The 12,011-nt window shown below is 44.5% G+C and overlaps 3 protein-coding genes across 3 annotated transcripts; 2 read left to right on the top strand and 1 right to left on the bottom strand.

Annotated features, from left to right (window-relative positions):
• Nucleotides 1-1,387: 1,387 nt before the first annotated feature.
• On the bottom strand, nucleotides 1,388-4,463 carry K441DRAFT_684488 (uncharacterized protein; the record flags this gene model as incomplete). The annotated part of the gene is made up of 4 exons (XM_067651784.1): nucleotides 1,388-1,444; nucleotides 2,361-2,762; nucleotides 2,822-3,910; nucleotides 4,152-4,463. The coding sequence occupies 4 exons, from the start codon at nucleotides 4,461-4,463 to the stop codon at nucleotides 1,388-1,390; spliced, it is 1,860 nt and encodes a 619-aa protein (XP_067508445.1).
• Nucleotides 4,464-5,146: 683 nt separating this feature from the next.
• K441DRAFT_653324 (uncharacterized protein) lies at nucleotides 5,147-7,076 on the top strand. Its single transcript, XM_067647525.1, has one exon. The coding sequence runs from the start codon at nucleotides 5,203-5,205 to the stop codon at nucleotides 6,838-6,840; it is 1,638 nt and encodes a 545-aa protein (XP_067508444.1). The 5' UTR covers nucleotides 5,147-5,202; the 3' UTR covers nucleotides 6,841-7,076.
• Nucleotides 7,077-7,257: 181 nt separating this feature from the next.
• K441DRAFT_628185 (uncharacterized protein) lies at nucleotides 7,258-10,543 on the top strand. Its single transcript, XM_067646186.1, has 5 exons — nucleotides 7,258-7,330; nucleotides 7,389-7,493; nucleotides 7,553-8,244; nucleotides 8,294-8,533; nucleotides 8,580-10,543. Exons 1-5 carry the CDS (start codon nucleotides 7,322-7,324, stop codon nucleotides 10,216-10,218), a joined length of 2,685 nt encoding a protein of 894 aa, XP_067508443.1. The 5' UTR covers nucleotides 7,258-7,321; the 3' UTR covers nucleotides 10,219-10,543.
• The last annotated feature ends 1,468 nt before the right edge of the window (nucleotides 10,544-12,011 follow it).

Below are 12,011 nucleotides of genomic sequence, written 5' to 3'. Positions count from 1 at the left end.
TTAATACCCAACCGCCCCTAATAATATATCTTTATAGACTTTTATAAGCTACCTCTAGACCGTAACGGATATAATATAGTTATAATCCTAGTTAACCGCTTTAGCAAGCGCCTATTTTTAATTCCCTATTATAAGAATATTAATACTAAAGAGGCGGCCTAATTATATATTTACTACATTTACCGAATTTATGGACTACTAGATACTATTATATCCAACTATAGGCTATAGTTTATATTAGCCTTTTAGAATAAGTTTACCTAGATCTTAGGCATTAAGCTAAAGCTTTCTATAGTATATTACCCCTAGATAGATAGTTAAACGAAGATTATAAATTAATACTTAGACTAGAGACTTTAGCCTTTTATTAACTACTTCTAGAATAACTAGGCTAAACTATTACCCTTAATAGACTACGCCTAAGCAACCCTACCCTATAACTCTACCGGATTTGCCCCTATTTAACTAGAAATAGGTTACTTACCCTATATAAGCTTTAACTAGGAAAGACTAAAAGGGCCCTAGACCGTACGCGAAAAACTATCTTATAAGGAAGCCTAGCAGTACGCTAAGCGCTTAGAAGAAGCCTAGAAAGTAGCCTATATAAACCTAAAAAAGGCCTAAAAATTAATAAAATAGTAGGTAAATAAGTATAGGCGCGAGCCTAACTTTACTATAGGTAATATAGTCTAGGTTATAATAAAGAACTAAAAGATAGAACGGCCTAGCTATAAGCTAGACTATAAAATAGAAGAACCGTATAAGATTCTTAATAAAGTAGGCAACTTATATAAAGTTAAGCTCCTAAACTTAATTAAAGTTTACCTTATTTTCTTACTAGATAAGCTATAAAAAGCTATAAATAACCTACTACCTAGATAAAAGAATAAACCTCCCCTACTAATTTAAGTTAATAGCGATAATAAATAGGAAATTAAAGAAATACTGGCTTATAAACTTATAAAGGGAACGTTAAAGTATTATATTAGTTGGAAAGGATATAACCTAGACCCTACTTAGTACCCTATATAGAACTTTATAGGTAGTCCCTATAAGCTTTAGGAGTTTTATAGCTATTACCCTAATAAACCCAGACCGCTAAAGTACCTAAATAAGTAGATAGAATGCTAGTATAACAAAGATAATAAGCTACTAGAAAAATATAAGGACAAGAATACCCTAGAAATTTCTTAGTTATATAAGGTCTTAAAATATCTAGGAACTTTAACCAGCGGTTAAAGTTATCTAATTAGTTAGATTCTCTTACTAAGACTTTTAACGACAAAGCCTAAGGGCAGGCTTTTTTAGAGGGTGGGGTAATATTATAGCACTGATGGAAAACGGTGGATTGTAGCGGACAATTTTAGATAGTTTTATATAGTTGTAGTTACGTAACTAGAGGATCGTATATAGCTTCGAGCGGCGCTCCCCTTCTTCTCCTTTCCTTTCTTTAGCTTTAGATTCTCGTTTATAGACAATCCAATCGTACAGGCTTGCGCGTCCCTTTTGCCGTGCCTATGCCTCGATTGACTAAGCCGCTAACAATATACTTATACTTATAATACACCCCCTAATATTAAATAAATAAATTTTCTATTAGTATAGATTTATAGAGCTTGTAAAGCGCTTTAAAATAGTACCACTTTTATCTAAATATCCTAAGGATAAGTGATATTATATAGATATAAAACTTATAAGAGCTCTGCAGAATAAGGCCTAGGGAAAGCCTCGTATAGAGCTTGGTGCAGAGCCTTAGTAAATATCTTTAGCTTTCCTACTAATTAGATATCTCCTTTCTACCTCTTTATTTATGATTTTCTTTATATAAAATACTATAAAATAAAATAAAAATAGTAGAAAGGAGAGGAGACCCAGCAGTCTAAATTTAGTAACTTTTATCTATTCCTTATCCTCTAGTTCCACAATCTAATTCCCACCCTCTAGTGCTCCTACTGCCGCCGCTATAGGCTAAGAATTTTTATTATACGCCAAATATTAAGCCCTATAATCCCGCTACTTATAATTTCTATAGCACCCACTACAGAACCCTGTTGTTAAATTTTTGCGGATATCTAGATATTATCCGGATATTATCCGATATCCGGGTTATCCTCGGATAGGATTATTATCCGCCCAACCGGATAGATCGCGCGCACAGGCCACAACTCTACAAAATTGCGAAAATTGAAGTCGTGCCTCACCAAAACTCACACCATAGGCCCTCAGACGGCAGGGCAGACTTAATGCTATCAGACAGCTGATTGGTTAAAAGAAAGTGATGTTTCCTAGGCAGAGACTAGTGACACTTTAGTATTAGTGAGTGCGCCTTACGCTCTGCTCTTGCCATCTGAGTCGCTTACTGAGATAACGGCCCTTCGTAACTGTTCTCTAATCTCCTTCGCCTCCTCCAGACTAATCGGGAAGTCATCCACACCATCCACAACCTGGGCCATCAACTTGGGCGGCAGTTTGCCAAGTCGCTCGTTGCCCTGTACTATTGCGTCCGCCCACCACTGCTTTTGCTGCGGTGGTACATTTGCAGTCGACAGGATTCGCATATTTGGGTCGACAAGGAATAGAGCGAGGATCTTGCAATGTCCAGGTTTGCTTTCGTCGATAAGTTCGAAGGGCGCAACGCGGCACTGGAGGACGTTTTGGAAGGTTATCAGTCTTCCCTCGCGCGTGAGGATGCGGCCAATCTCCTGGGGACATGGTCTGCCTAGCCCGACATCAAAAATATCCTCAACATCGACGTAGCCTTCCTATAATAGCACGAGACGTAAGAAGTAAGATTGGAAGGGAAAGATGCAAGGCTTTGTACCTTTTTATAAGCATCATCCCCCATAATATCCTCGTCAAAGACCATTTGGCGAAACTCAAGCATAGAGTTGGTGATGTTGTCTTGGTCATAATAGTAAAGCGCCGATGCGCAGATACGCTCATTCAGCTGGTCTTCAGTGTGCCATACCCCGCCATCGTAGGTAGGCTTCTCTGGTGTTAGATGTATGTTCGTTAGTTTGACGAAAATTTGGATGCCAGAGGCTTGGAAGTCTTGAGAGAGACTGATGGGAGTTCTGTGGGGCTTTGCGGCAATGGGAGTGTAGGGCCGTGGTTCGGGTTGGAAAACGATGCGAGTTCTGCGCCGTTCGTCTTCGCTGTCCTCACTATTCATGCCCTCATCGGAGTTTTCGCCGTCAATGTCTTCATCCCCTTCTTCCTCTTCCTTGTCCTCGTCATGTTCTTTCATCGGAGAGGTTCTTGCTTTCGTAGAGGGATTCGCCATGTCGGCAGCCGCCTTGTCTTGCTTCTCTGCGTGTGTGAACTCACAATCCTGGACGTTGATTCGTAATCTGCTGAAGCAATCATACCAGGATAATGTTTCGTTCCATAGTGGTACAACTCTCTGGATAATCTTCTCTAGTACAGAATAGAGCTTTGCATGCGTGACTGGATGCAAGTTGTTGATATAGCTGGTAATTCTGACAGCATCACCCTCTATAAATTTAACATCACATGGCAGCCACTGGTACCGGGTTGACCAGTAAGAATGATGCCAAGGACGGCTCTGAGGTTCTTCTTCCGCGGGGACTCCGATAATATCTCCTTTGCCACAGCTTTCAATGCAATTCTCCAATCCCACTGTGCCAGTTGGCAAAACTCTCGTACGGCCGTAGATAAGTGGGAATAGTGATGGATGGACGAGATCAAGAACCTTCTTATCCGACCATTGGAGCCAGTCTCTGTGGTGTTCAGATATGTTCTCAAGAGGTCTAACGGCGTCTTTAAGAGCTTGGACTAATTCGGAGGGAATGGTAGTGTCGGTCTTGATGACAGCAGCGTCTGTGTCGAAAACGGGGATTGTGTTGGTTGTCTCGAACCTCTTGGCTTTGTCACGGAGCTCTGCGATGCACTATATGTTTTGTTAGGATGTAATGGTAACGGGTGCCACATTCCAAATGAATTGTGTTAATAGAATGGAGCTACTAGGACTTATACTCAAGAGCAAAACCTCTGAGATTGGAAGCCAACCAAAACGGATGTCGAAGTATAAATTATACAAAGAAAATTGAACTAACTTCGAGACTCGCTATTGAGATATTGAGGGATTGGGGGTGTTGTTGGGGTAGCTAGACTTTCATAGCAAAACTCACATAATCAAACATCTGCTCCGAAAAGTATCCAGTATCCGGAAAAAGAGCCTCGTTCCGCCACCTATTAACAATCTCTTCATCAAACACCTTCCAATCCCACTCCGGCTTATCTGTGGTGGTGTTAATGAAGTAAGTCATCAAGCGTTCCCTCACTGTCACCGGGTTGGCTTCCCTGTCCATGATAACATTAGGAAAACGATTACGTGGATGCACCCGCTTCTCCGAATCCCACTTTGAGAATTCATCGCCCATAGTGTTGACAGGTAGACCGAAGCCAGGGAGCTTGATGCGGCCTGTTCGTTCTAACACCATGATGAAGATGTTGAGATGATGTAGGAAATCTGGCTGTGAAGGAGCAAGATGAGACTTTATACTAAAATCAAATCGAATTCATAGTTGAGAGACACTATTAGGCTACAAGCTGTTAGTGACTAATTATCCGTCGTTTTGCGGTTCCCTCATTAACCTTTCTGATTTGTGTGGTAGCTTTTAGTGGTAAGTCCAATACGTACTAGCAGTCACGGAAGAGATATACATCCGGTTGAAAGCGCATGTTGATCACGCTAATCAAAACGCGTAGATTTACACCTAAAAAAAGGTAAAAATACATTGAAATGGCTGTGCGTATTACTTTAAAAGGTATAAACTCTGCCGTTTGACCAAGATCAACACGCGCTTTCAACCGGATGCACCAGGGTGGTGTAGAATGTTAGCGCGACGCCGAAATAACCACACGCTAGTGCCGCCTTGTCCCATGTTCATGCCCGGTAGCTCCGTTGCGACTCTTGTTTACCCTGGTTGCCTAATCTAGGCACCAATATCATTACATAGCAATAATGTTGACGAAAAGTGGCTTTTACACAAGGGTGTTGCCAGAATAATGTTTGGAGAAGTACTCTCTGTCGCGCGTTCACGTGCCTCGGTCATTATCGCTAAAACAGCCCCCTGCGTGAGCAAATCACCCGTCAGCCGCATCGCGTTCTATTCTGCCTACCATGCCACACCCCTCATTGCCTAAAACCGTCTCCGCTGTGGCAGAGGGTACAACTCAATGGTCTCCGCCGTCGACGCGATCACCTACGTAGGTGTTCCCCTAGCAGTGCTAGGGGTTCTTCCTACAATATACACGGTTCTCAAGAGTGGTTTGACCCTACGGGAAATCCAGCGAACCCTCCACAAGAATGGTGTCACGGCGATTACTCGAAGCACTCTCCTCTCCGGCATTGTCGAAATCGAGATACCTCGGCGCAGCATTACACCCCTCGACCGCTCCGACCCTCCCTATTTCGAGCTTTCGAAGTCGCCTTCGAGCCTGAAAGGCGGTAGTTGGACGATATTCAACTGGAAAGAGATGGTAATCGGAGTCAAAGCGTACAGGCTACAATATCATGACGAGTTGAGTCAACCGCAGGCGGAAATAGATTTTGAACATCTCGTTGCGTTCCTGCTTGATAGAGGAGCAGTGCCGAGTCAAGCTGGATTCAGCGATCTGAGAAATTCCGGACTTTGGACGCCTGCTGGAACAAAGCTGCTACTCGCACCAACTACAGCGGATGCTGTACTCATTGTTGCAACTTCAGATGACTCTGATGGCATACTATCATTGTCGCTGAATTGGAAGAAAGAATGGGATCGGAGGAATTGCAATTCCTTACCGCCTTACTGGACACGGATAAGACCTCCGCAAAAAGGGGATAACGTTTTGCTAGCTTTGGAGGACAAGGAGACTCAAGCGAGTAAAGAAGAAAAAGAGGGTATTCTTGAGGATGACAGTGAACGGGATAGCGAAACCAATTCGTTATACTCGAACCATGGCTCTACTGTTCGACTACGAATTGGGTCCTCCGGTATAGATGAAGCCTACCGGGAAGATGAGCCAAAACACAAACTTGCGCTTCCACATCTCCACGATAAACGCGATGGCAGCGACTGTTGCAACTCGAGCTTTTGGTTCTCATGCGCTGCAACTGCTCTTGGCGCACCTCAAGGCGGTCTATGGAGTTTCGCTATCCCAGACGATATCCTGGCAGTCGCGCGACGAGAAACTGTTCCCTGCGGCGTGATGGTTCTTATGGGAGTCGTGGCTGACGATGAAGTCCCAGCTTGGCGAACACCACACGACAGCCAGGCCGATCAATTCGAACGGCACGTTAAATTTACGGAGCAGGCTCGGAGAATCCAGGAAGAGATGCGGCTGCCGCCTGACCAGCGGGAAGCTGCGCGCAGGAAACGCGTCCAGCAGGAGGCTATTGATTTCCACAACGAGCATAGGAGGCGGCGGTTATTAGAAGAGAGACGCAAGGAGCAAGAGATGACAGAAGCTATGACTTCCCGGAAACTTGGTATTGCGGTCGTCGCTGAAGCTAATCGCAAGTGGCTTATTGGCAAAGGGTATGTCAAGGAGACTACGACTATCGCTGCTCTCGTGGAACAGATTTTGTTTGGCATGGTTCAAAGTGAGGGCTTTGCCAAAGCGATATCTATGATTTTGGATCAGTGGAAGACTTGGACGCAGAGTGGCGGCATGGCAAAGACGCATTTCCAGGCTGTGAAAGAGTCGCAAGTGCTTTTCGCTCTTGCGTCCTGTGTGCTTTTCGTAATTAAAAACACTGCCACAGAGCCTACGGGGAGTGTGGTATCAGACTTACAGGAGTGTCTCCGTATATGGAGGAGGGTCCGGCTGGGATGAGGATATATCATTAGTTACACGACGACGTGAATTAATTGTAGTATTAGAGATATCCATGCGAGACATCGTAGAGCTTGCTCGATTATGGTCAACTGTTTATTTACCTCACCCCCAATTCCCGCACTGCTGCCCGAACGGAGTATTTTAAGGTTCTCGTAAAAGGATGTGCTTCCTTTGAGGTAGTTTTCAGATGAATAGCGTCCGTTTTGGTAAATTTATATGTAATCACGTGACCGAAAGTAGGATTTCAAGTTCAATTTAATAAAAAGATATATCAATATACCTAGCGACAGATAATGTTGTGGTATAGTGCATATAAGCATATTACCTCAAAGGTTTCACTTCGTTCTCAAATCTCGTTTTAGGACGTTCTGCAACAACTCCGGGGATATGGCGGTAGCTCCGCAAACCGAACAGGAACACGTTAATCTTTCCCCCGAAAGCAACTGAAGTGACGATGGACTGTAGATAGCACGTTGCTATGGACTTTGTAAGCTAAATTATAGCGTCTAAATTATCTCTCAAATACTCACAAAAATTTCTCCTAGTGGGCGCGATTGATCGCCGGTGTCGGGACTCAGAAAAAACAGTCGACAGCGAACAACCCGCCGCAGCGCCTGGCACGCTTCAAGCGGGTTTACAGCCAAATTCTTGTCCGTCCGCCCAGATACACAACTCCATTAAAAGAGACGTAAGGCTAACCATGAAATAGCAAACATGGCATAAAACATCCTCTTTGGCATCCGATGCTCAAGCCGTCGAGAGCATTCGAGCTTCCTTCCAACGACTCACCTCTATACTTAACGATGAATCTCGTTCGCCAGCGCCTCATCTCTGCCTGTCATTTTCTGCCTCCTCTCAGATTTACATTGCAGTCTCTAAGATAGCTTCAACGGCATACAATGAGGGGATCGTTAAAGACGCTGTTGCTGTTTTCGGAGCACTTATCGACAGCGAAGAGGAAGACTTTCTTGAGAGCGACCAGTTTGCGCAAGCGCTCATGACCTTCATCGGACGAATAGTCGGATCTGGTAGTATGGTAGTCGGGGAAGATACGGAAGCGGAGATTGTAGAGCTTTTATTTGGGATATCAGCGAAAATCAGGTTACAACCGGAAATACTGCCAGTGTGGTTCACCTCTCATGCAAAGGATACCGATGGACAGTCAATAAATCAGAAAGTCAATTTTGCTGGCGTCACGCAGAAGGAAGATTTTCCTTTGTGCTATCAGCTGATTGACCATGTCCACCATGAAGGCCGAATTGGAGATTTTGCTCGGACTGGCCTGCTCTATATTTTTGAATCGGCATCTAAATCACAGGATCTAGAACAGTGGATAGTTGGTAGCGATCTTCCCACCCTTATGGCAAGCGGACTCGGAGCCTTGTACAGTCAACTTAGCAGGTTTGCATTCATCGACCTTAATTTTTTCGCCAGTCCTAATCTACACTAGGAAATTATCAATTCTCCACCCTGGAAAAGACTTACCTATTATTTTGACCCTTTCTGATTATGGAGAAATGCACAATTCCTCACAAGCTGAGAGCCTATTTTCTCCAGACTTTCAAATACATATGGATACCTTTCTCTCCTACTTGACATTTTGGCAAGATGTCCTTGAGCATTGCAGATCTATCGACGTTAGACAAACCCTGATCGACCATTTTCAAGTCTTATTTCTTCAGCAGCTACTGTAAGAATGAACCACATTATTGTCAAAATACACTAACGCATTTCAGGTATCCCTCGTTGTTAGAGTCTTCAGATGTTGATGGTGGCTCTTCTGTAGCAGTTCTAACTTATCTCCGACGCATACTTGATTCGCTAGATCACCCAGAGTTGGTGCACATGATCCTACACTATCTACTTGCTCTTCCTGATCCGGCGGAGACGAGGTCAAGAACTCAACGCTCCCCTGTAGCTGCTAAACGCCGAATGTCCTTGATGCTGCTCACTCAACCCGAGGATGACGACGATAGGCTGAACCCCTCTCTTTTTAATCTAGTCGATCTCATTCTCACTAGCACTGAATCAAAGAACCCGCAAACCGTTATCGCAGCTTTAAAATTAACCACTGTCATCCTCAGTAAAAACCATAATTATGCCGTTGGGACCTTGTTAAAAGCCGTTGATATTCATATCAAAGAGCCACAACGGACTGTCGGTGCTCTAAATGCTGAAATGGAAGCATATCTTTCTCTTGCGATGTCTTTGGCAGGGGAGATAGGTGTGGATGAAGCGTATGATAGTCATGTAAAGGATACGCTCGCTCTATTGGAAAACCATCCTTGCTCATTACGCCTGTTGACTCTACCCAATACAGGAACGTCGAACACTGACTACCTTGCCGTCGACGGTCCACGAGATGTTGATCTCCACCATTTAATTCCTGAAGATCCTCTCTTAAAGTCATTGCTAGAATTACTCCTACGGTTCCTCACAAACGACGTTGAGACAAATCTTGGGTTAACCGAGGCTTTTGTGACTCTTGGTGCTTGCGCACAATTACGCCTAGAAGGCTGGCTCGCTGTTGAACCTTCAAAGTACCAATTTACGCCTGTCTCTGATCAAGGCGGCGGCATTGAGACTGAGGACGACTACCTTGTCAATATGGCCAGAGCAAGTCGTCAGCCATCTTGGGCCATTCAACACACGCCTTCTCTGCTTGCTTGCCTCCAATCTTTGCAATCGCAACTCGATCAACTGCGAACCAACGTTCCGGATTTTGACCAGCATGTCGCAAATCGGAAGCAAGCATTCCGTGTGCATGAAGACATTAGTGAAGCAATGAGATCAACACCAACACAGCCGCAATCTACCCGTCGGTCGGTAGAACTACCTCCAGGTACTTGGACTCCGCAGATCCCCAAACACGTTCTCGATAGTTCCAATACCCCTTCACGTTCGCAGTCTCCACGAGGCCGGAAAGAAGGCTTAGATCTGAGGCATACACCTACTGCATCTCCAGCACCTTCATCGAAACTTGGCGGTCAAACTCTGGTTAGCTCTCCGGCCCCTTCGCGCACACTCTCTCCTATCCCAAGGGTTCAGCAGCGCCAAACAACCCTCATGGCGGATGTTTTTAGCAACCTAGCGGAGATTGCGGATGCAGAGGCTTTGAAGAAAAGAATCAAATTCCGAAGACTCCAAGGTGGACGTGAGATTAAGTTAGTGCACAGCAAAACATTTGAACCCACCAAAGAACGATCTGATGCAATCGCGTCGGTGAATGGTGAGACTGAAGATGAGGATGACATCAGAGAGGCTAGTTTAAGTCACATCATTACGAATGTGGTCATTTTACAAGAGTTTGTTTTGGAACTTGTTGCCCTGTTGCAAGTGAGGGCGAGTTTATTTAACGAAGTCAAGTTTACTTGATCAGGAATTGTTTTGTAAGTTGTCTTGGTGTAAGGTCAAACATTGTCGATGTGGATTTGGAGTCAGGATTATATACCCAATTAAGTCTTTTCTTTATCTATATTATTCCAAATTATTTGCCATGGCTCATCACGTCTTTTGGTTTCCAACAGCAACCATATCCAGGTATTCTCAACCTAGAGCTTGAGCGGGCGTTAGGAAGTCAATCGCCAATCAGCATCCTTTTCATTGCGAATTCCCCTGGTTGCATACTACTCATAGGCGTCCTTCTATGGCTGCAGCAACTCTTTGAAATGTATTGATGGGACACAAGCACCGATACCAGAATTATCAATAAATATTTTCATCCAGAGTAAAACTACAGGAATTAACGTACGTATACGCGAAACCGAGCTGCCGGACACGTCATAACAACGCAACAGTACCGAAACCAAAGGAAAACAACACTCCTCTTACGCCCGGTCCGTCTAATTAGGAGTCAGGAATTTATTGCCTCCCTTCAAGAGATCGTCTGCTGACAATAACACCATCCAGTATTAATGCAAACACGAACAAGGTCATAAACTTAACAGAAATCCAAGTAGTTGAAACTCCACATTGCAAGAAACACAAGCATAGCCACCCCTACTAACAGCACGCTACGGGCACTCCGCGTGGCCAAATTATCACTAATCACACTTAATGGGAAGCTCTTGCAGGCTTTCACCTCGTCGCCATTAACAGCCTAATTTTGTCAATCCTGTGGTAATCTGGCTTTACCGGGACCCTACCTCAACAGACCACAAGTCGGATTCAGCCATCTTCTCATGACAGTGGTTTGTGACATCCTCTGCGGAAAATTCTGGGCTTCAAGTTAAGCATTGTGCTGAATAATATTCATCTGATCATAGAAGAGTGGATATATACCATTGAAGCAAAGGTCAGATGTGTACGGCCTTGCGAGTATCAAAAAATCGGTGAAGGTTGGTACTTGATTATTTAATTCTGCGCTCATGTCTGAGACTAGGTAATCCTCATTATTGAAGGACAGTTGAGCTAAATCCATGTTAAGAGTTGGTAGAAGGATCAAATAGCAGTGACGCTATCGAGGGATAACGCTTGCAGGGATGAGTTAAGAGGATTCAGTATGCTCAGGTGCTAAATCACTCCATTTCAAGGTGGTAAGTACTTATTTATATCGCCCCAACCTAGATGGTATGGACGTACTGTCCTTTAAGCCAATTACCGGCCGCCTGGACCGCTCTGAGCTGTACAACCGTACAATCCTCCATCGTGTTGACTCCTAGAAAGCTGAGTGGGGTCAGTTCTCATTGCCTCCATCATGGGGTATGGTAGGGCTTTCACGATGGTTACTAACGTGTGCCTGGTTTCAGGCGTGTTTCTAATTCGACATGCGCAGAATTGAGCCTAATCATGGCAGTAAGGGCACATATGCCAAACTATGTGATTGACAGACCGGTAGCCGTGCTCATCGGTCTTGGCGCGGTTCGGCTGTTCGGCCCAGGTAGGAAAGACGCCTCCCCGGTTTCTAGGAGAGGAATGGATTGGTCCAACCACGAACCAACCAAAAGCTTCACCAAGCTCTTCTAAGAATGCGGAGGCGCCCGGAATAGCCGCCCTTGTGGTTCATGGTTGGGGCCCAGAGCCATGTACACACTGACCAGTCACATTTTGAGATGGGCCAGTTCCTAGAACCGATGAAATTTACTCCTAAGGGTTGGAACTGGGAAAAGTGAGGCGGGGGTGAGGCTTTTACGACGGTGTTGTATAGAAATTCTAAAAATTAATCGATT

This window comes from Cenococcum geophilum (assembly GCF_001692895.1).
Source record: "Cenococcum geophilum 1.58 unplaced genomic scaffold K441scaffold_5, whole genome shotgun sequence".
In the NCBI taxonomy this organism is placed as follows: Eukaryota; Fungi; Ascomycota; class Dothideomycetes; order Gloniales; family Gloniaceae; genus Cenococcum; species Cenococcum geophilum.
This window is presented reverse-complemented; position numbering and strand designations above follow the sequence as displayed.